The sequence below is a fragment of the Lolium rigidum genome, chromosome 6 (assembly GCF_022539505.1).
Source record: "Lolium rigidum isolate FL_2022 chromosome 6, APGP_CSIRO_Lrig_0.1, whole genome shotgun sequence".
NCBI classification, from domain to species: Eukaryota; Viridiplantae; Streptophyta; class Magnoliopsida; order Poales; family Poaceae; genus Lolium; species Lolium rigidum.
The window spans coordinates 8,675,717-8,700,062 of record NC_061513.1 but is presented as its reverse complement, the minus strand read 5'-3'; the positions used below and the strand labels follow the sequence as shown (position 1 = coordinate 8,700,062).

The 24,346-nt window shown below is 43.7% G+C and overlaps 3 protein-coding genes across 3 annotated transcripts; 2 read left to right on the top strand and 1 right to left on the bottom strand.

Moving 5' to 3' along the window:
• Nucleotides 1-351: 351 nt before the first annotated feature.
• LOC124662139 lies at nucleotides 352-4,255 on the top strand. Its single transcript, XM_047200021.1, has 4 exons — nucleotides 352-506; nucleotides 1,056-1,221; nucleotides 1,310-1,435; nucleotides 2,773-4,255. The coding sequence occupies exons 1-4, from the start codon at nucleotides 352-354 to the stop codon at nucleotides 4,036-4,038; spliced, it is 1,713 nt and encodes a 570-aa protein (XP_047055977.1). The 3' UTR covers nucleotides 4,039-4,255.
• An 8,118-nt stretch (nucleotides 4,256-12,373) lies between these two features.
• LOC124660075 lies at nucleotides 12,374-13,457 on the bottom strand. Its single transcript, XM_047197868.1, has 2 exons — nucleotides 13,175-13,457; nucleotides 12,374-13,089 (listed from the first exon to the last, which is right to left on the bottom strand). Exons 1-2 carry the CDS (start codon nucleotides 13,455-13,457, stop codon nucleotides 12,374-12,376), a joined length of 999 nt encoding a protein of 332 aa, XP_047053824.1.
• A 3,679-nt stretch (nucleotides 13,458-17,136) lies between these two features.
• Nucleotides 17,137-18,265, top strand: LOC124659945. Its single transcript, XM_047197749.1, has 2 exons — nucleotides 17,137-17,371; nucleotides 17,544-18,265. Exons 1-2 carry the CDS (start codon nucleotides 17,137-17,139, stop codon nucleotides 18,263-18,265), a joined length of 957 nt encoding a protein of 318 aa, XP_047053705.1.
• The last annotated feature ends 6,081 nt before the right edge of the window (nucleotides 18,266-24,346 follow it).

Below are 24,346 nucleotides of genomic sequence, written 5' to 3'. Positions count from 1 at the left end.
TGAAAGGCAAAGCTTTTGCCTCGTTTCAAAAAAAAAAAAAAACTTGTTTTGCCAGCTTAAAAAATAAGCTGCATGCTCCCAAGCTTCTCTCATAAGACACTTATTAATTGAGGCTATTAAATTAGTTATATCCCATAACTAATTTAGAAATCCGGATAATAAATCTGGTGGCTTATAAAAGAAGACAGAGAAGGTGGGAAGGAGCAGCTTATTATTAGTTATCAAAAGTGTATTTTCGCAGTTAAATATGACGGTGCTTTTTCCGTTCAACTACCACTAGACGGTCTCATCCCCGCCGCCGCCGGCATTGCCGAGGTCGCCGTCACGATCCCCGCGACCACCGACGCGGAGATGGCGGCCGCCGTCGCCGAGCACGGGCAGGCTAACGGCCAAACGCTCGAGCACGGCTGGGCCTTCTGGCTCGTCAGCCCGCAGGTGGAGGCCAGAAGGCAGGTCGCCTCGGAGAGGACCGTCTACACCTTCTCCACCGTCGACGAATTCTGGAGGTTTTATCCCATAAGTCCGATGTATTCTTGATTTCTCGGCTGATTACTCGTAGGCGGGAGTTAATGCTGTAATTTCAGATGTCTCTCAACATATTCGCCTTAGGGAACGCATGAAACTTTTCAATTGGTGATACGATGCTCTCAATCAACTGTAGCAGCTGGTTTCTTAGTGAATTTCCAAGCCTCATACAATCGGGAAAGTAATTTTGGGTACTACCATGGTATACTGAAACTTCAGCAGTCTGATTGTTATTGATATTAACTATGATGCTCTTTCGATCTAGTGTTTGGAGACATGTGAAAAATCCACCTATTAAGTTTAAGTGGGTAGTGTGCATTGGCTGACTTCCTCGATTGTCTTCTCCCTGATGATAACATCTGTTGTTACTCGCAACATATTTCAGGCCAATTTTTTGGAGAATGGCTTGCTTAGGAAATCAGGATATGTTCGTTTTGATAATTCATTCTTTCTTTACTGAAATTTTTAACCTTTTTCGTTTACTAGATTAATGTATTCCTTTATGGCTAACGAGTTGGATGGTATTTCAGCCTTTACAACAATATCCTCCACCCTAGCAAATTGGGCGTGGGAGCTGACCTCTACTGCCTCAAGGATAAGATTGAGCCGAAATTGGAAGACCCCATTTGTGCTAATGGGGGTAAATGGACCATCCGTTGTGGCAAAGAGAAATCGGACACGTTGTGGGTGCATACGGTAAGTGTCTTTTGCCTTGTTCTTTTGGACAATTACCTTATTACCTGTAAATTCCACCCTAAGTACCTTTTCACAACTTCATGTTTAGTTGCTGCCGTTGATTGGTGGACGATTTGAATATGGCGATGACATTTGTGGAGCAGTCCTCAGCGTGCGTGGGACACAGGACATGATAGCTGTATGGACTAAAGATTCTGCTAATGACCCTGCTCAGGTATAAGTTGATTCATACTGAAGTCTATTGTTTCAGTACAGGCAACAACAGTGTAGTTTGCAGCATCATAGATTTAAAACTTGTCAAATTTAAACAGTTTTAGTGTTGGATCTGTTAATTTTTAACCTTGTCCACTGTTAGTTAAGCCTTGTTTTCATTTTTGTGTTATTTGTAAGCGGGGACAGAGGACATCTAGGTAGGCCATGTCCTGAACACGGACTCCGTCACTACTTACTAGGACTGCATTTTAGTCAGCACACATGGATGGGTCAGTGGTGTCGTTGTAAACAGGGGCTGTGAGGTGACTTGCATGACCTGGTCTATGCCGCTTGCCAGCAAGGTTGTATACCTGCACAGCTTGCTGCTGGAGGAGTCTCCACTCTAAGTTATAGAACTTGAAGGTCTCCCCAAGTGTGTAGGGGGGCTGGATAATCACCGTGTGCTCATACTCAGTTCGTGGTTTACCCGCGTGTGTGTGCTCTGAAGCTGTTCGTCAGTTTGCCTCACCTAATCATGTGTGTGTATTTCAAGTTCGAGTGAGTCCACCATGCATAGGGAGGACGAGGGAGACTCGGTGCCCATCATGGATCTTGACATAGAAATGGACGAGCTAGATGTGGTGAGCGAGTGGGCATGTGCCAAATGTCGTTCTGAATACGAGAAACGCTATTTTAACTATACGGTTTTCTGAATATCTGAAGAGTACAACATATATAACTGAAGGAACTTCAATTCCGCAAACGATATATGCAGTACTGCGAACAGAAGAACATTGTCGAAGAAACATAGACCTGAAAGGATTGTCATCTTTGGTTGTAGTATGCATCTATGTTGTGGTTTCCAACATAAATTATCCTAGGTAAAAGTGTAATAATTTAAGTTAAATAGCGTGTTGAGCTGTGTATGACTGAAATTTTTCACTGATTTTAAAAATAAATTGCAACATTTTTATGATAAATGTAAGACTTAATATTTCCAAAGCTTCTTTGATAAATGCATGTGATGGATGTAGGATAAATGAAGTATATTACGCATGATGCTGGTACTTACTTTCTCTGCCTTGTATGCACTTATTCATTAGCACTGCCACCCATGCAAAGTATCCCCTCATCTCCGTAAATGATCAGAGGTCAGTCTTACCATCTACCTTGGTGCAAAGTCCACAAATGCCACACAAGAGTCTACAGAGGGAGTATTATTAGCTTTTTATTTTGTGCCGAACTGAGAGTAGGTTGGTGGTCCGTGGGGATAATTTTCTGAGGTGTTTCTGTTTGTCCTGAATATCTTCCTTATATTGTCTAAGTTGTGCTGAACAACTTTCTTTTTTTCTTTACCAGAAAATCATCAGCAATCAGTGGAAAGAATTTATGGATTACAAGGACTCCATTGAGTTTATCGTTCATGATAGTGGTGCAACGACGGTACAATGCTGGTCTACCAAGCTTCCACAGGATCTCTTCGGTCTCATCTACAACAGGTTGCCGGATCCGCGCAGCCGCGTGCGTTTTGCTGCTGTCTGCAAGTCGTGGTTTGCTACAGCTTCAAGGCATCCCGTTCCACCCGCACTCCCGTGGCTGCTCCTCTTGCCACGCGATGGCAACAAGATGAAGCGCCTTTACTGTCATGAGGACAACCAGATCCTGCGTGTCCCGGCCCTGAGAGGTTTCATCGACCACTGGTTCATTGGCTGTCACGAAGGTGGCTGGGTTGCCACGTATGATCCGGGCCCTTTCAAAATCGTGAACCTCTTCTCAGGCTTTGAGGTGGCGCTCTCCGAGAAACAGAAGTGGATTCCCCGCTCTGGTCGCCTTTGCAAAACAATGATTTGGAATATCATATTCTCCAAACCACCCACTTCGAGCGACTGTATCCTCGCCGCCATCACGGATGTTTCTCCTCTTGCGCTCTGTAGGATTGGCTGTCGAGATGGTGGGTGGACAATACAAGAACGAAGATACAGTGTCGGGCTTGCAGATATCACCTTCTGGAATGGTGAGCTCTATGGCCTCACGCTAGAGTACTTTGACCTTGTCAAGTTGGAGATCGGCATAAACAAAGATGGTGCGCCACTGGTCACAGGTGTCAATCGGCCGGCGGTCACCACAGAGCACAAGGTGCCCCCTCATGATGTCTGGTACAACAAGGTGGATGTCAGTTACATTTTTGAACTGAAGGGCAAGCTTGGGATGGCTGTGAAGTTCCCGTGGTCACCCAACTTCAGACCTTACTTCAAGGTGTTTAACCTCGTTGATGTTGACACCGGTGAGGGGATGGCATATCACACGTTCAAATGGGAAGAGGTGAAAAGCTTGGGTGACTTCGCCCTATTTTTGGGTCCAAATTGCTCCAGGGCTGTGCACGTGCCGGAGCACAGGCATGGCGGTGTGCAGAGAAACCGCATCTACTACATCCACCGTAGTTGCTTAGGGAGGAATGTGGTCCCGGAGGATGACCTGGTGTTCTTGGCAATCTCGAACAACGATGGCGACCCTGTGTACTTCAAGGAAGATGACCATGATGGTGTGGATATGATCAGGGCGGTAGGATACTACGCGAGGAGAGGTCCTTATCCTCCCATGTGGCTTCTCCCTCCAGATTTTTAGAATGCACGCTATCTCTGTTCCTTTTGTTTCCGAGTAAGAACAAACTTCATGGATTACTGGTAAGTGTTTAAATTATTCAGGATTTCAGACTTAAGATGGTGTGCGCTATCTCTGTTCCTGTCTGCTTGTGTACTTATCTTTTCTGATCTTTGCCCGATCTTGACAAGCTTGCAACTTCCTGGTAGTATGTGCATGCCTGAAAACTGTTTTCAGCCCATTGTTGCCTGCCCGTAGTTTGAATTATACTTGTGTTTTGGAACGAGTTTAATGTCTTCAATATAATAATGAGGTAGCAAGATGTTTACTATAAATGTATATCTGCACCCGTACAAATAGGCAGTCTGGATTTTTCATTGGACTTGGATCGTTGCAAAATGGTATCTCTATATGTGTGCATCTTTCAGTTGTTTTCAGAATGATATATCTTGGCGCCCATAGGGATCTCATATTTTTGTTGTAAGCAGCGAAGGTAGGAGAAGTGCTCCTCTTGTTGTCTTTGCTAGACTCCACATGGCAAACCTATGTGGAGCTGACGGAGCTGTGGGGCATGTTTCTCTAGTCGAAGTGTTGGTCGGTGGAGTCGGCCGAGATTTTTGTTACTCACGGTGTAGGTACTAGAAGGGCGGTGACACGTGAGTGACATTCCGGTGGAGAATGGTGTAGGCTGGCTACAACGCCGAAAGTGGTTCGTCAATGGTGGCTACTTGTCGGAGGCGACTGCGTCGTTCTTTGAGTGAGCTCGAGCCCCATCTGTCCGCCCCAAACCATCTCCCTCCAGTGGCATTGTGGGCATGGGTGGCTTCCTTTACCGCTCTAGCGATAATGTGTTGCTTACGTCCGGGTTACGTGGTAGTGGCGGAGTGGAGGTGTGTCCGCCTCCTGATTTGGACCAGTGCAAGCCCAATCTAGGCTTGTGTTAACCGTGGACAACGTGTTCCATGTGGTAGCGGTGTGTGTCCTGCTTTTGATGGTGGTGGTGCGGTTCATCGGTTCAGATAGTTGGCTTCCTCCCCAGACTTAGGGTTTGTTCGATTCAAAGGATTCCTAAAGGATTCTTTTTAGTATTCTAACTCATAGGAAATTTTTCTATATAGGGCATCTGATTCAAAATATTAAACCCTTTAAAATTACTATGGATTGGTTTCCTATACTACAAGCTCATAGCATTTTTAGCAAGAGGTTCGACCTCTTGGAAAATTTCTTATGGCATGTACTCAATTTCTATAGAAATTTTTTGTGTTTTTCATGTGGTGCAACCAAACGGCTTCTGCAACCAATTCCCACCTTTTTTTTTACTAGTACAAATGCTCGTGCGTTGCTACGGGAGCTAAATTTTATTTCTCAATACACATATATAATTCACAACTCACATATGAAAATTCAAAAATATGAGAGTAGATTTTAAGGTGGGTACATAGAATAGCAAAGTAGTATACAATACAAAAGAGGACCAAAGGCTGGTTGGGCCGTATCACATAAGAACTTAATACATAGCCACAAGATACATGAACGTAATAACAAGGCACCATTTTTGTTATGCATCTACGTGGTTTAAGTTCTACGTCATCTTGTTACTCTTCCGTGGTAAGTCCCACACGTTTGTTCTGGGCCGTCATAACCATCAACTCAACAACCTCTCCTGTTGGATGTTTTATTGTCTCACAAAATGGATGGCGATGGCCGCTTCAATGGGCGGCGGCGGTGATTTTGTACAAGCGACGTCACATATTGCTACAAGTGGCATACAATGTCGTGCGTGAGCATCAAGAGGAGCGGGAGAATTTTCATTCGATGGTTGTGTTCTCTTTTTTTTCCTTCCTTGAAGCATTGACCCGATCTGACAGTCCTTACCGTTCGTATCGAATGGCTGGCGATCCGGGGTATCGAGGATTTGATCCCCGGGGACGCTTAGCCCTTCAGAAAGATATTACTCCCTCCGATCTTTTATAACTGACTCGAATCTCGAATTCAGTTCTAAATTCGATTTAATTTAGGGCATCTCCAGCAGGCCGACGCATTTTGGATGCTCAAGTTGACCGCGAGCGTCTGTTTGCGTCGGTCCGCAGATGCCATACGGGCCCGGGCGACCGTTTGCGTCGTCGGTATCCCCAGCGGTGCGGACGCATTTTTTTACCACACCCACCGTCAAGGTCATTAATGGTGGTTTAGCGTCCCGTCGAGGCCTGCCGCCGGCAATTATCTGTCCCGCGCGACGACGGTTGTTCCCGTGCTTGCCAAACACATTGGCGCGTTTCACCGGCGTTTCGCACGCGGGAAACGACATGCACGGCAATGTCGTTTCCCGCACCGTCGTGGCTATATATGGTGGACACCGGCGGGGACGAGGGGCACACCTGAAGCTAAGCCCTAACATCCATCCATGGCCGAGCACAACCTTAGCTAGGTCCACCCGGAGGAGGACGAGCAGGTAGCCGCCGACGCATTTCATGCCGAACAGCTAGACCTGGAGGTGGCAGAGGCGGAGGCGGAGGTTGCGGAGGCGGTAGGGCGCGCGCTAGGGCGTCAGCGTCTCGCGGCGGCCAGGGCGGAAAACGCCGAGGCCAGGGCGGCGCTCGCAGAGGCGTGACCCCCTCCACTACCGGCGGCCCTACCGGCGGACGCCATCATCCATGACATCGATGATGACGACGATGTACCCAACCGCTTTGAGTGCGCCGGCGACCAGTAGGTTCTGCTCGCGTCCTTTGAGACCCTTGCTGGGGATGCCCAGCGCCGTCAGGCTTGGGCATCGGAGGAGGAAGCCCATAGCTATGCGGTCGCCATGGCTCGGGGGTACATGTGCTCCAATCTGGTTTCGCTCGCGCGGAGGGGCCCTTCTCCCGCGCGGGTCGAGCAGGAGAACCGGGAGCTGGCGGATGCCATCGTCGCTAGGGAGGATGTGGTCGCGGTGGCGGCTAGGTATAGGACCCACTACCACGCCTAGATGGCGGCGGTGCAGGCGGCGACGATGGAGAAGGCGGAGGCAGCCCAAGCGTCGGTGGCTGTGCAGAGAGTCTTGTGGGACTACTGTCTGGCCGAGGCCCTCGAACGGCGCAGACGGCAAGACGAGATGTCCGATCGGCGGCGTGCGCGACACAATGAGTGCGTGAAGCGCTCGCGCTTCGATGACGGCGCCGGCCCCTCCGGCGACCAGTAGTAGGCAGCACGACTGCGACTAACCCCGGCCGTGGTTGGCCGCGCAACGACGAGTAGGTGCGGCCGTTGTAATTTTAGGTTAACTCGACTAACCATCTTTGTAAAGATGGTCTTTTTGGCCAATCAATAGTAATGATGGAATATTTTGCTTACCTAGTTACTGCCTACCGGGCCCGGATGCAACTAATGTGGTCACTTTGTGGAACCGCGTAGCGTCCGTGGAGACGCAAACCTGCCGCATATTTGGACCAAGTTTGCGTTGGCGTGAACTATGCGGTCACTTTGCGTCGCCCCGCTGGACCAGGGCCCAGACGCTTTTTTGGGGATTTCGCCTCATTGGAGATGCCCTTAAGTGGATTGAGGGAGTAGAATATCTTAAAATTTAAAAGAAAATAAGACATTTATCATTTTAAATATGCAATCCTAGCACTATCTAGACCAAAGAAAATCTTTAGCATTACTTTTGACCGAATTTGTTTTGATGGAACTATTTTTGACCGAATTGAAAAAACTCTTAGCAAGTGGAGAAGAAATTAAAGGAGAGGCAGGAAAAGAAAGATAAAACATGGCAGCACAAATCGGATTATCGGACACATCGCTCGGTACTCACACTCCACTCTCAGTGGAGATAGCCTTTGGCAAGTCTCAAGTAGCGTCGACCATCGCCTCCACTCCCTGCCCGAGTCCTGGCCGCCGGCTCCCAGGGCCAGCCCCTCACCGGCTTCCCCACGGCCGGCACGAGGAGATCCCCGCCCCTGCCTCCCGCCGCTGCAGCGAGTTCTACCTCTCTCATGTCTCCTTACCGCTGCAGCAAGAACCAGACCTTCCCCTGCCTCCCTACCGCTGCAGCGAGTTCTGTTCAGCAAACATCACGCCCGCAACCCGATTGATGGATCCACAACACCGGACTCCTCCTCCTGCGCGAGAAACCTATGAATCGGAGTAAGTGCAGACGGACGCCAGCGTGCTCCGACGGGCAGTATTGCGAGCATCCAGCAATGGATGGTCGACGTCCCTCCCCACCTCGCTCACCGTGGCCTATCGGATAATCCCTCCCGACAAATCATCGTATCCTACTGCTTCCGCGCCTCTCCAACAGGTCCGCATCTCTACAAGGTTCGTTACTTCCCCTCTCATCTCCACACTCGCGAAATCCCCAATATCTGAATCTGGGTAGCTTATATGACTTTTCCAAATTGTCAATAAGTTGGTATCATGCACATCCCACAACTGATACCATGATTTTTGATTGTGGAGAACTCCCTGAAGGTGCTGACGATGGAGTTGTAAACTTTTTCGCCGATGCTGCATACTTGCATATATCCCGACTGGCCAAATGACCTCCGTGAGAAACCTATGGAGGTTTGTTTCGTAGTGGATGTATGCTGCGGAGTCTGCTAAGGCTTCAGGGAATGATAACTTCAGGTTAATTCTAACTTGGCTAAGCTCCACCCTTTTTATAAGGTATACTGGTATTTTATTTGTTGTGCAGAACAGATTCAATGAATGAATGTTAGGGAATCCCATTAATCTGTAGTTGCCATCTAATTATGATGGTAGCCTGTATGAACTGAAAATGTAGATGTAGCAAAGGTGTCAACCAGGTCATAAAATGGATTATTATGCTCCTTGACTTCAAGAAATTACTAACTAAACTTGTAGTGAGTTGTTGACTTAAAAAATTGCTGCACCCTAAAGAAACTTCACTTCATCCGACCATTAGCTCAAACATGAAATTAAATTCCAGTTTAGTTGGGACAGGACAAGAATATTCGTGCGCCACATATGCACTATATCTATGAGTCAGATCTGTAGCCACCTTTCACATTCTAGTTTCACAAAATTATCTCGCTGAAAATAAGATATGAACAGTTATATATGTACCTGTCATCCAGAACTGAGTCATATCAGTTCTGAATATTTCTATGTCTTAGTGACCTTTAGTTTTGAAGTTGCAATGTGTGTGTCTTACATTTTTATCTCTTCCTCTAAGTATCGATTTGTCATCTGTGCCGAACACAGCAGGAACGGGTCCTCACCCAGCCACACACAATGGAGCTGGCACCCTGAGCTCTGCAACATCAGGAATGTCCAACTGCAAAATGGGCTTCTGGGTTCTCATCATGGACAACCGAGCGTGCAATCTCATGTAGCTTGTGCAAGTATTTTTCTTGAAGTAATGTGAGTTCTCCCTCTAGAGAAAATGGTACTGGACTCACTATTCCTGTTCCTATTGTTGCTCTTACGTACTTTGCATTCAAATATATCTGATGCCAGTTTGACACCACAAGATAGCAGTACTGTGAATGTTTTGTTTTACATTTGTTGTATATTCAGATGAAGCTTTGATTTGTGTAGGTAACTGTTCCATCAGTGTCTTCTGTCTACCATGAGTATGCAATGAAAAACCAAAATACCAGTGTTTATCTTCAGGTACTTTCTTACTTATGATGGATTAACTGTCATTTACATTCTTCCATTCATACGTGCAACTTTATACTTCTATGGTGCCATTCTTGTTTTCATATCTCTGATTGTTTTCTGATTATATACATTATAGTTCAACATCAATGGAGTGATCTTCAAATTAATAATATGTAATATGTACACTAAGAATCGTTTATTACACTTGGAGAATTATTTTACGTCCAGACCAGCATGTAATACATCAGAACAAAAACTCAATAGTAAAGAATTCTTTTTATATCATTTATCCTGCTCTCCATCTGGTCCTTGCATAAGTGTGAAGATCATCCTTTCATCATGCACAAAATAGTCTCGTGAAAGTACATCACATTGACTGCTGGCTAACACATACAGGGAGGAGAGGCTAAATATCTGCACATGCAACAGAGATTACAAAGTTATATTAGAAGTTCTTGAATAAATAGGTTCTGCCTCTCACAAAAAGTTATACTGTGAGGAGAACCAAAATTTGATCAAGCTATAAGTACTACTTGGAAAAAGAAGGTTTCTATAGTCAAACAAAAATATCCACGGACTACAATGATAAACTTGTATAGGAACCTGAACATCACACAATTATGGGAACATGAACTAAAATCATTTTATTCTGAAGCTTGTGCACTGCTATGCTGCTTTGCTCTTGCCTCCCTGACAACTCATGGTCCTTATTTTCATCCTATTTTCAGGAATGTCTACTGGACTGCTTTATTTATATTATGAAATGCTCCTACCTCCTAACGAATTTAAAGAAACACATGCAGGTAATGTATGCAGCAAGGAGTATTTACATAGCATATTTTGTTGCATGCAATGTTAAGGACCATGACCATGCACACAAAATTGTTGATCTGGTACTATCCTGTTACAGCTTCGAAAGTAGACATCACCTACTTCCTTAATACTTCGTTATACCTGAAAAGTATGTTATTTATCATTGTTATCCCTGGACACTAAACCAATTAGTCAAGGAAGAGAAGTGCTAGAACGATTGTGCTACTTTTCTAAGCTGTAGCAACTGGATTCAAGCGTTTACATAGCTGAACTCATGTTATAGAGGTACCAAGAATGCATTAGAGGACTCACATTTCTGTCAGCTAGGATGGCGTGGTAAATAAGATCTCCCATCCGAGTCACTTTAATTCGCGCGGTCACAATTTTCGCGATCGTCACCCAACCATGGTTGTACGTGTGCATGTCTTCAACAAATCTGAAACTAACATGCCTGAGAAATGAGAAGAACACATGTATCAGTCAAACTAACAAATGGAATCTTTGATGCAGTATAGTGTAGAAAGAAGAAGTTACAAGTGGAGATTTTAGGCGAAGTGAGAGTTCGGCCTTGGTGCCATTATTCTCTTCGAGCAGGCGCGTCCAAGGCTAAGTTGTACTGCCATGGTTACTCCGTAAGGTTGAGGATTGGTTGCATCAAATATTCTGCCTGGGCGTAATACTCTGCCATTTTCCTGCTTTTGTACATCAAATATTCTGCCTGGGCGCAATTCACGTCCTCATTAACCTTGATTCCATGTTTCTTCATATTACCTTATGGGACGAGCTTGATTATGGGGTGAGATTGATTCTAGGACGAGTTTGATTGGGGCGTGATTACATACCTTCTGCGGTGAGGTTACATTCCTTCTGGGACGAGGTTACATTCCTTCTTGGATTGATATTACCTTATGGGACAAGGTTACATTCCTTCTGGGATTGATTCTGGAACGAGATTGATAGTTTGGCGAGATTTATTTTTGGAAGAGATTGATTTTTGGACGAGATTTCTGGTGCGAGAATCTGGGACGAGATTGATTTGGACGAGATTTGGTGAGGCCCATTTGGTGCGGCCCAGGTAGGCGATTGATGGAGAGGGCGCCCTGGAGAGGGGGTGACGACCAAAACTGGTCGTAGTGAGGGGAAGGCAGAATAGGGAACACGTTCCTCCTTTTTAAGTAGTGTAGATTCCTGTAGGATTTCAAATGTCATGAAATTCTTTTCCTGTGTTTTTCATATTCATGTGCTTTTGAACTCATTTGAATGAAATGTACCCTTATTGGGTGGGTTCGTCATCATTTATGTGGTCATATATAGCTTCGGCTTGGTCTTGCTGTGGACTCCCAGAAGCTCCGATAGATGAAGAGGGGTGTCCATGATGTCGGTGATGGCGCTCTAATGCATCATTTTGTTTCTCGGTAGCATCATCGAGAGAGTACTTCCCTTCCATTTGGCTTGGTCTTCGAAGGGGGTCAATGATGGTGACGAGGGCACCTATGTGTGTCATTCTCCTTCTTCGTGAATTCTCCGAAGATATTGCTCCCAATCACCCTAGCTAGTGGTTGTTATTTGGTTGTGGATCATTGTTTGGTTCAAAAATCTCACCGTTTGTATCAACGGTGTTTTCTTTTTTTCTACGGTTTTCCATCCTAGTTTCTTATCGTAATGAAACTAGGCATATATAGCATGAACTAATATTGTTCTATATACTGGATGAAAGTTTGAATCGTTTGGTTTTTAGAAAAAGTAAGATACACTATGTTTGGCAAAGAGAGAAATTCAAAATATACCCCTTCATTAACTTATATGTGAATCGACCTTACAAGGAGCTCTGTGAAGACAAACAAGGATGTATTACAGCAATTGATCATTAGTTCCAATTTGTGAAAGACAAATTTATTTATGGCCCTTAGGGATGGGTGGCCCACGTGGAAGTCGGGGTATTTTAGTTGGCCTGACCAGTAACCATGGAGATTCCGGCGTGGCGGCCGAACCTAGCGACCTTGCAGTCGGTTGCGAAGATGTCGGAAGAAACGTAGGTAGATGCACCACCCATAACTGGCATGTTGGCGCTCACGCTAAGCTTGTTGACGTAGTCAGTGCGGTAGGTCTGGCCGAGCACACCGTGAACATCATCGGTTAAGTCATAGAATCTGAAGCCAAGGTCGAAGTGCGCGAGGGAGTCGTCCTCGGTCACTCCATAGTTGTGGATGAGGGAGTCCTTCTTCGTGATGGGCACCACCTTGGCGATGATGTCGAACACTCCCTTGAGCTGGACCCTGAGGCCATTGGCGGTGGAGGTCCTCCTGATGGTCAACGCAGGCACTTCCGTGGATTGCCACTGTCCATCAACCTCGGCAGGGATTTCGATGGGCATGTCGTCGAAGGTGAGCTCGAGGCGGTCAACATTGTCGTCCCACTTGACGGTCTTCTGGGCACCCATGTACAAGCGGTGGTCGGCGAAGAGGATGCCGAGAGCCTGGATCCACGTGAAGTCGCGGCTCATGGTGGGGTTGCTCTTTCCGATGAAGTGGGTGTTTATGTGGAGGTTGTTATCGGAGACGATGCAAAAGTCTTGGTCCTTCTTGCCGTGGAAGTAGAAGTTGTTGCCGTCGGCGCCCATAAACCGTGGGTCTCCGCAGACACCGTAGAAGTCGCACACTTGGAATAGAATGGTTATAAATTTAAGTGTTTAGCAAGGTAAATGTAAATAGTAGGAGGCATCAAGGGATCCATAGATGCTTACGGCAGAATGTCTTGCAGTTCATAGCCTCATCTGGGGAGCATTGGACGAGGCACTCCTCGGCGCAGCGGTTTGGGCAGGTAGCATTGCAAGGCTTGATGTGGTCCTTGGGGTTGTCACAGCTGGACACCTGGTTCCTCTTCCCCGGGCGGATCATCTTGGTGTTTGGTGGCGCCCTCGGCGGCGGTCCCGCTGAACCCTTCACGCCGGCGCCGTCCACGGCAGCTGCGAAGGCGCACACGGCCACCAATGCTGCAAACAGTACAACGATATGCTGCCGAGCCATCTTGGCACGGCAATGGTGAGATGATTGATGTGTGCTAAGTGTGGTGGTGGTGGTGATGGTGGTTGTTGTTGTTGTGATGTGATATTTAGGACATCGGATGGTGACAATTTATAGGGCACAAAGTATGGCTACCCATGAGATGTGCGATAGATTCGAGTGTGATTACTTAGATGAGTGATTGGCTTGAGAATCTAGGAAAGGTGCATGCAAGCGTACGGCTTTTGATCATCCTCGTCCAGCTCATGGTCAACTCTACAGGGGTTTCCTGTTTGTGTTTGCTTAATTAAATCTGAAGTGTCCTGCAGATGATCCTATGCTGGCCATGATGTTAGATCACACATCGGTGGTATGAGTTCCTCAGAACCCCGTGTCGTGTTGCCGTGTTTTGCGTTGGAAGGATCGTAGTTAAACTTCCAGCACACGGGCGTACGCAAAGCGGCAGAGCATCGCTTCGAAGGAGCGCTGCGTGCATATGCACAGCTGGAACACTTAATTAGCTTTCTTTGCATGACACGCCACAGAATCCTCACGGCAGGGGAGGCACCTTGGGTACCTGACTATGTGGTAGTATCACATGCAAGGTCACGGACAGAAGAGAGAATCTTATCTCAGCAGCACCATTACCGTGTGTGAACTGTGAAGTATTTAGCACAACTGTACACTAATTATTGGGCAAACAAAAAGTGGAACAATTAGCTAGATGAAAATAGAGATTCCATTAATACACAAAAGGCGAAAATATTTTCCATTTTGAGTAAGGATGGTCCAAACTAAGCAGGCCATAAGGGTTTACATTTTCCGTGGAAATCGGTATTGCAGTCCCTTCGGTATCTTGTTATGGCGGAAGCATCTTATGTTTGAGAAGTTCATCCAAGTCTTCCTCGAACAACTTTGAAGGAAGAAATACATTTAGTTTTTGACACATAAAAGAAAGTCTTACGCGGGAAGTCTTCATTGTTTTTAATTTTTCAATTATTCAATACTATCCTACTTTCCAAATATACTTCCATAATTTTAGAAAGATTCATTGTTTAATGATTATTTTTAGGATTTATAAATTTTATCATTTATATGTATAACCAACGCATAAGCTTTCACGGAGAGTTTGCATCTCTTATTTTGTTATGCACCTCAAATCTAATATATTAATAGTTCTTATATACACATGCAATTTTATGAAATTTTTAATTTTTACAAATACATTGTCATACTTAAAAAAACTATTGTATTCCATTTAATGTTAGTATGAAATTCCCACCATGTTATCAACCATATGTATGGATGTCAATATTGTCCATGGATCCATGTATACACAAATATCTAACCTGCTGGCATGGACATGGAGGGCATTTTCTGTCCATTGCATTCACATGGCAGGTACCCGTGAACTCACTTGTTGGACATGGAGAAATTTGTGATCCATTGATTTCCAATAGATGTCCATCAAGCGAGTGGAGCCCACGTAACATGGCTTGGACTATGCAAACATTCCTAATCTCATCTAGACAATGAAGTATTTCTTGGCCTGTTGGTACAATTTCCCAATTACCCCTAGATAATAAAATGTCGCGTTCTATGACAATGAGACAATTCATTTTTTTTGTTGGTTTGGGTTGTTATTTTTCCAATTTTTCAATATTGTTTGTAAATGTTGTTTTTTTGTTGGTATTGTCATGCATGTATTTATAGGCTATGATCATGGATTGCATGCTCTATCCATGGATGTCTTTACGGACGGAAAATTTGATGCCACATGGATCTGGAGGATCTCCACGCATCCTCAGGTGCCATTGTCCTCCATTGAGGCAGCTCGGCAATGTCAAAATTTGTGATCCACTGAGGCAGCTCGGCAATGTCAAAATTTGTAAGTCATACTTCAGGAAACATATCAGAGATCTATGACCCCTGATGAATGGAAAATCCATGGCAATCATATGAAATACCCAACTAAAAAAGTGTACTTGTCATTAATCAACAACCCTCCCAGAGCCCCTGGACCATTTAAATGCATATGGAGATCGGCATGCCTTCCGAAGCATCGATTCTTTTTCTGGTTGTTGATACAAGACCGTCTAAATAATGAAGACCTGACATCGAGGAAGAACTTCCATGTTACTTCCAAATCATGTGTGCTCTGTGATGACAACACGGATGAAACTCTACTACACTTATTCTTCTCATGTGATTTTAATCAGACTTTCTGGTGGAAGATTGATCAGGCAAAGCAAAGATCATCCAATAATTGTTTTAAAGAAGCTCTGATCATTGGTTGCTAGAGTATATGGAATCGACGACGTGGGTTTAGCCCAGTGGTTGGGGTCGCAGTGGCGCACCTCAACAACCGGAGTTCAATTACTGTCAGGAATGAATTTCGGAATTGTCACGCCAAGTTCCGCTTCTACTATATTAAAAAAGTGTCTTGTTCCTCCTAGACACGGTTTCATTTTTTTTAGAGTATATGGAATCAATGGAACACCATCATTTTTGACGGTATGCAACATGATATTAACAGGTTTCACAATATTTTCAAATAATCCATTATGATGGTCAGGCATGGGGTTAACCTAGCCTGAAAGAGGGCACGCAAGATTGGCTTGACTTATTGTAAACTTTATTCATAACTTTTGTACCATTGTAAATTTTCTGCCCCTTACATAAATGAAAAATGACACAGTGGGAACTTTTATTCCCCACTATTTGAGTGACGAAAAAAAAGACTAGGCTCATGGGTTTAGTGTATTCCACATGGAAAAATACGGGTCAAATGTGTAAAAGGACAAAAAAAAAATGAGTCACTATATGACTCAAAATAACTTTCCTAATATAGATCAAGCAAACAATCTTACCATCTATGTTTAAATGTGGATTAGTCAACCAAGCAAAGGAAAAAATATTGTACTACTAATTAAGGGCCGGTTAGGAAAAATAATGTTGATTAACCACTAGCGGAGCTACAACAGAAGTGTTGGGTGGGCCTGCCCAATGAAGACCATATTTTCCTTTGCTTTCTGGACCAATTTGTCCCTCACTCTTTAGTGTTTGGGCTGGGCTGGGCTGGGCGGGTCTTGAACATTGCTCCGCCCCTAGGTTTACTTATATTGGAATACTTTTTAGAAAAAGTGACAAAGTGAGTGTTTTTAGTACATGTGATTTTTTCCACTGTGGAGGGGGTATGGATCAAGGAAAAGGAACACCAGACTTATACAGGTTGCAATTCTATTTTTGCAAGTTGAGCTAATTGAAAATTTTCATTTTTCTTGCGTTTGGCCTTGCTGGCAAGAACAACATAAGGAAGTACTGATTGTGTCCTACAACTATGCGTAACAAACTTACAAACCGCTAGTTGCTTAGCCACGAAGTGATCTTAATCAAGTACTCTGTCTCTACGTATAATCCCATGCATGGCATCGAATCATCTTGTTTAACTGAGAAACAAGGAACCCCCTATATGTTGACCAAGAGATGAAGGTGTAGCTAGAGTTTTATGAGGGTGCCTAAACCCATACGCGTCCCCCTTTCCCGGATTCTGAATCCAAGGTAGTATTCCATCAAACAAATAAGCTAGCTAGCAATTCATTCAAGTGCCCGGCACTATAAATTGGCACCATCATCAAATGTCCACCATCATCACCAGTCCACCACACAGAAACCAGCCTAGCAACTGGTTGTCGTGCCAAAGATGGCCCGGCAGCAGCTGGTTGTGGCAGTGTTCGCCGCTTTGGTTGGCATGTACGCCCTGGCCGGCGCCGTCGACGCCGCCGGCACCACTTTACCGCCTCTGTCGAAGTTCGGGAAGAGGGACCAACAGCTCACCTGCAAAGGTGACAAAAACAGCCAGTACTGCGAGGGCACCTGCCCCATCAAGTGCCCCGGCAAGTGCCTGGTCCTCTGCCCAGGCTGCAAGACATACTGTGGTAAGCATGGATGCACACTTATGCTTCCTGCATCCTATTTACATTTACTAGCTACATATGACATGTCCGCCTCCCTCTTCCGATCCACATGAAAGTGCTTCAATTTCCATTTACTAGCTATTACTACTACTACTACATTCTATTTACATTTACTAGCTACCTTCTTTTTAAGAGTGCGACTTATTCCCCGGCACATCATGTGGGGACCCTCGTTTCACGGGCGCCGACGGGAACAACTTCTACTTCCATGGAAAGAAGGATCAGAACTTCTGTGTCGTCTCTGATGCTGGCCTCCACATCAACACCCATTTCATCGGTAAACGCAACCCTGCTATGCGTCGTGACTTCACTTGGATCCAGGCTCTTGGCATCCGTTTTGCCGATCACCGCCTATACATGGGTGCCCAGAAGACCGTCATGTGGGATGATGATGTGGACCGCCTCGAGCTGACATTTGATGGCATGCAAGTCGACATCCCCACCGAGATTGACGAGACATGGCAACCCACCACTGTGCCGGCATTGACCGTTACGAGGACCTCCATGACCAACCGCATCAAAGTTGAGCTCAAGGGAGTGTTCAGCATCCATGCTAGTGTGGTACCCATCACCGTGGAGGACTCTATTATCCACAACTACGGTGTGACGGAGGATGACAGCCTTGCCCACTTCGACCTCGGCTTCAAGTTCTATGACCTGACCGATGATGTCCACGGCGTGCTCGGCCAAACTTACCGCACTGACTATGTCAACAAGCTCAGTGTTAGCGCAAACATGCCAATCATGGGTGGTGCTCCGAACTACGTCACCTCCGATATCTTCGCCACCGACTGCAAGGTGGCTAGGTTCGGCCACCAGGCCGGGATCTCCATGGTCACTACCAGGGCCAGTTAAAAACCATGTTTCGATGGCTAGCCGCCCCTGATATCTGGCCTTGTATAATTAAGGTGTCCGGTGGATGCCATTATGATAAGAACTGTCTTTTAAATACGCATGCTCACTCATTGTAGTCATAATTTGTGCAATTGTTATAATATTGAAATAATATATACAGACAGATAAATTGAGATGATGGGAAGATGTGTTACCTTTTATGTATTGAAGACTTCTTTTTGGAAAACATACAACAATCTTACAATAGGCCGACATGCAGGACCGGAAGTCTTCCAGCATCGCACCCCCAACTCCTATCCCTATTACATAATTTAGAGATATATTTATGGATTTTTTCCCTACTACCAAAAGGGCAGGTTTCACTACCGACAAATAAAAGACAATATAATTGAGGTTTAACATTTCCCCGTCAAAAAGAAAAACTGAGGTTCAGCATTCAAGGGCAGCGAAAAGAAAATAGTTCACTAGTAGAAAAAGGGGCTTTAGTCCCGGTTCGCAAGGGCCATTAATCCCGGTTGCGCAACCAGGACTAATTATGCGCGACTAAAGGCCCCCCCCTTTAGTCCCGGTTGCTTACGAACCGGGACTAAAGGCCCCGCCACGTGGGCGGCTGGCATGCGCCGGCGCGAAGGACCTTTAGTCCCGGTTTGTAACACGAACCGGGACTAAAGGCTATTTTGAGTTAATTTTTTTAATTCATTTGGGTTTCTAATTATTTTTCACTCCCTCTTTTTTTCTATTTTTTCAGAATTTCTACTATTTCAGGTATTTGCATAGTTTAGTCTCTATCTCTAACTACACTTATCTCTAGTCAAATTACATACTCGTGGTCAAATTTCCCGCTTGGTCACCCATCCTCCCACTACTCTAGCACTAGCACGCTTAACTTCCGAGTTCCATCCCGTTCCGCATCCAAGTGCTTCGCGCGCATGTATGTGATAGTAGTATCATATCAATCCTATTAACATGTTGATCGATGTCACATTTCTTTATTGTTTGAATTTCAAATAATTCTTTTAATAAACAAAAGTAATGATGTAATAATAATCTTGAATAAATAAATAAACATTAACTTTTTAATTTGTATTATTTTTAATTTTATTAATTAATTAATTTTTTTTTGCCAAACCTAAAACCTAAAAATTTGAAAATCTAAAAATTGGGTAAAAATGAAAGTAATCTTTATGCAGGATGCAATTATTAATTTTAGGTTTTAAAAAATAAAAAAATATAAAATCCATAATTTATAGCAAAAACTAAAATCTTCCTGCTTTTGTATTTCCATTTGGAATTTTGAGAATCTAAAAATTGGCTAACCGAGTTAACCCGGGTGAATTCGAATGTAACTTTTTCCCACGATCATTTTGATATATTATACGTTTTTTTTCGACGTCGTATGCAAAAGTTATTGCGGTTTTACCATTTTTCAAAACTTTTTTGCAAAAAAAGTGAAAATTCAAATTTGTTAATTTTCCCTAATACTAGGTTGCATAACATACAAGAATCTGAAAACATTTTATTTTTTGAATTTTCTATCATTTTATTTTCTATTTTACAGTGCTAAAAAAGGTGATCCACAGGGGGGGTGGAGGTGCGTGGGGAGCCAAAAATCAGAAAAAAAAACCTTTAATCCTGGTTGGGGACACCAACCGGGACTAAACGGGATTAAAGGTTCTTGCCCTGGCCGCTGCCCACCATAGCCCTTTAGTCCCGGTTGTTCCGAGCATTAGTCTCGGTTCACCAGCAGAACCGGGACTAAAGACCCATTAGTCCCGGGTCAAAGTATTTGGGGACTAATGGGTTGGGATGGAAGGCCTTTTTTCTACTAGTGGTTCAACGCACCGCCTAATGCTAATGTAACACTATCAAAACAACTCGATGCAACCATGCATGGCATAAACAATAGTATTACAGTAGCACCTAGTGCCGCAAAGCCAAGAACTAAGCTTAACATAATCTTAGAGAGCAGCGAAAGCACAAAACCTCCAACATCATCTTTCACCAGCTTAAATGGCATCTGGTTCACTGCCTCTCAATCGGTGCAATCAGCGTCCTTGGTCCAACATCCTCATTTTCTTTTCTGTGTATATCCAGAGAAATGCTTTGAAGAACATTGGCTCCCTATTCCAGCTAATTGTTTTCATGTGAATTATGCAAATCCAACATATTTAAGAAAACACGAGCAGGGTGGATTAGCTCCCCTAGACACCTGACTAGTTTATCCTCAAAACAAGCGCTATTTCTCATTTGCCATATCCGCAAACAGATCGCAGCGGCGCAAGTGAATTTGAGGTATCCACCTGAAAAGTTGTGTGTAATTCCCAGGTCTAGTTCAAGCCGTAATCACATTGCTAGCCACACTACATACACAGTCGCAACACACCGGAAATACAAATAATGAATTGTTTCCTCCTCAACAAAGAAACTACAAATCGTATCACCCACTCATTTTCCTTTGGCCATAATATATATTTTGGCCATCTCATTACGCAAGATGAGCCACAACCAAATGTTATTTTCAGAAAAAAATTGGCTTTCAATTTTTTTAATAGATCTATGAATAATCACTTTGGTGATGTGCTTATAAACTGATTAAAAAAAACACTCAAAGACACTCCCGCTAGCCTACGATGCAAACCCGTCAAACATTCTCGCAATTGCTTCAACAATCTTGGTCTAACGTCAAGTGACAGCTGCTTTCGTCTTGGGGAGACACTTACAAATCTAGGATATATATCAGATGTGTTGAACCACACCAAGCATTTCCCCAGTAGTAGATTTTCCTTTGCAAAGAACTGTCTTAAATACATAGTTTCACAACAGAGTCGCATATCACACTATACGCATAAATGTTATTCAAAAACAACTTAAACTTTATGAATACACCAGCAAATATATTATACACCATTATCTATAGGTCATATTTCTAAAACAATTATGATTTATTCAGACCAACAAATGTTTGGATTAAAACATAAAGTTTTTTAATGCTTTGTTGAAAACAGAATTTGTATTTTTCTCCCTTTTTACTTTTTTGCCTTGTCAAGTTGTACTTACTTTTTGTGCAAAAATATGTTTAACATGAATTGCAAAATGTGTTTAACATTTTAAACCATGATTATCATGTTTTTTGAGAACTAATTAACCATTTTGCAGGCAATATAAGTATCATGGAGAGAAAAATATTTTCTATGTTTAGATGAAGCAGGCAATATAATGCATTGTCTATTAGCGGGGTGAATAGGAGATTAACATTTTTTATTGTTGCTCTCAATTTTTTTGTTATCTTTACTAATTCAAATCTTTGATGGAAAGTACACAAAGAATATAAGAGAGATACAAGTAATCAAAGGATGTAGTAACCACAATGGTGGAGCTGATCATGTAATTAATTCTCCAGGTTGCTTGCTTTAGGGGAATTATGTCTTCGTTACAAGAGTGTTGGCGACATAAAGTCAACCAAGCCCTATTCTCCACGTGCCCTCACCATAAAACTGCCACAATCCACTAAGTGGTGGTCTTGAAGGAGGCAATCAAAACCTTTACAAATAAGTTCAGGGTATATCTACAACTGAATTATAGGTTTGCAATGCGACAAAGAAGCTTACACGGTGATTATCGAACTTCTAGAACAACTTCTTCCATCTAGGATGCCCAAGCACCCAAGAGTAACAACATCCACATAGGAATGCAAGGGGATTTTACTTTTACTTTGCTGAAGCCCTAGACCTAGATCTTCTCCACCAAATCTTATGAGATCAAGGAGTTTGGATAACTATGGTCGGTAATGTAGTGGATGTGAGCTCAGAGCATTAATGGACGAGAGAGATGAAAGTGGCAAGTCCTCTTGGGAAATCAGACCCAGTTTATATAGGGGCTCCCTTGTCCAACCGCTGGATGCAAATTCAGCCAGCTTTCCCACGATTCTCCGGCGGCAGTAGACGGGCTCTAGTTAAAAACCAAGGTTCGGTACTACCGTCCACACATACTACCAATCCACTACGGTACTCACTATCGCTAAAAATGGAAAATATGAAGGGTGGGAGGCATGTTCCGGTGTAGTGCTCGGTACTAGCCACACTACTACCAGTTGTGGAGGGGCGCGATACTACCGGTAGCCATCCCAATACTACCAGACGTGGTACAAGTGCATCTACCCCTAGCCATGTTAAAGGGTCGGTACTGCCTACTTTATAATGGTCTTGGGATCATGCAAAAATAGATTCGATGGAGTGAACTCCTCAAACCATGGGAATGCTTTGCGGGTGCTTTTTTGGGATGTTGTACACCACCAGGTTGATAACACACCCCATACCTTCCTAATAGGACCCCTCTTAATATTACAGATTTCCTACGACTCAATGAAACTAAAAAGATGGAAACTCCTCTTTGTGCTCATCCATTTTTAGGGTCATCGGACTGTCTTATTCTATCATCAATTATACCTGTATTTCTCCTGCACAAGATTAGTCCGCTAAATAGCATCTCATCTACACCAAAACCACTTAGGGAGGTATATGCTATATCATCTCCTCGGTTTGGTTTTTTATGACAACACTTAAATTTGCATAATATATTATGATTGGATCAAAGGATCAAGAAATTATAGAATAGATCCCACTAGACGCAAAATTCATATCATCTGGAATTAACACCCCCTGTATTTTGTAGACCAACAATATTTGCAAAGGATCATAGATATAAGGTAGAGCAATGCATTTCCAAAAATCATATGGTGGAGCAACAAAAAGAAGGTAAAAATATATAGAAGTATCCACCCAACATGACATGCCATAAACAAGATTTAAGACAAGAAGAATATTTTACATGATAAACAACACATTGTCTTAGACATACATAAGTTTCTTTGAACTTCTCACTAAACACACACAACCATATACATAGTTCAATAAACACGTACCAATATTCATAGGCGCATACTGAACAAATTAGAGGCGAGCTTATAATTTCCCATGCAAGATTGAGGCCATCCTACTAAAACTCTCCTCTCCATTTGGCACCTAGACATCACAAAGGGTGAAGAGCGATTCTAACGCCCCAAGAGGATCACTCCTCAGCATCCCCCATGATGTCGTGTATACGCTGATAGGCTTCTACATCATCACTCAACCTACTATGCTCGGATAACCACTGATACTTGAGGGTTATGATACTCTTCGAGCACCAGAGTTCGACAATATCAACCCTCTCATGATCTCATTTTTCCGCCACATGCATTTTACTCATTGTGATGTCCTAATACATGTCCAACTTGGGAAGGAAAATTTCTTCATCTTGATTTTAAGCTTCTTGAGACAACTTGGTTCCTCATCCAACCTTGCATCAACAAGTGGAGCACTATCATCATTTCCTTCTGAGGCTTCAACTTCTTAACCCACCATTAGAGGTTCCTTGTACTTCTTAATCCTTATTCCATTCTCATGTAAATGGTCAAGTCCAACCGTTTCTCGACGTTTTGACCATATATAGTATCATGACATCTGGCTAAGACTAGCTTCATAAAATATATAAGAGGCAAAAAGGAGGCGCCCTTCTTTCCACCATAGCAAGATACATCTCATTTTATAGAAGTTTATCATATCAAGTTACTCGTTGCTTCCTTTCCTCTCATGGTTTTGGATCATAAGATCAATGAGATAGCCATGGACCTCATCAAAGTTGACGACCTTGCACGCAACAAACTTGCATTATAATCGATGCATTATGTCATAAATCAGAAGGAGATCCTGAGACCTCCCATAATCCTTCAATGTGAAGAGGTGTCAATACTTCCTTTGCACTAGAATGTGACTCCCCATGATATTTCCATCCATTGCGATGATTCTCACCAAAATAATTATATCCAATGAGAAATGCAAACTTTTTCAATGTAGCTATCTACCGAGTGTCCATGGTAATCTACCTAGTGGTCCTTGCATCATCCTCATTGAAGTGTATGGTGGCATATAATTGTGTTATTGGTGAAAACAAAACTGCATGTGTTTACTAACTCGTTGAGAGTCCAAGCGAATAGTGATGCAACAAGTGTAATTTTCCCACAAGGGATCAATAAATGTTTTT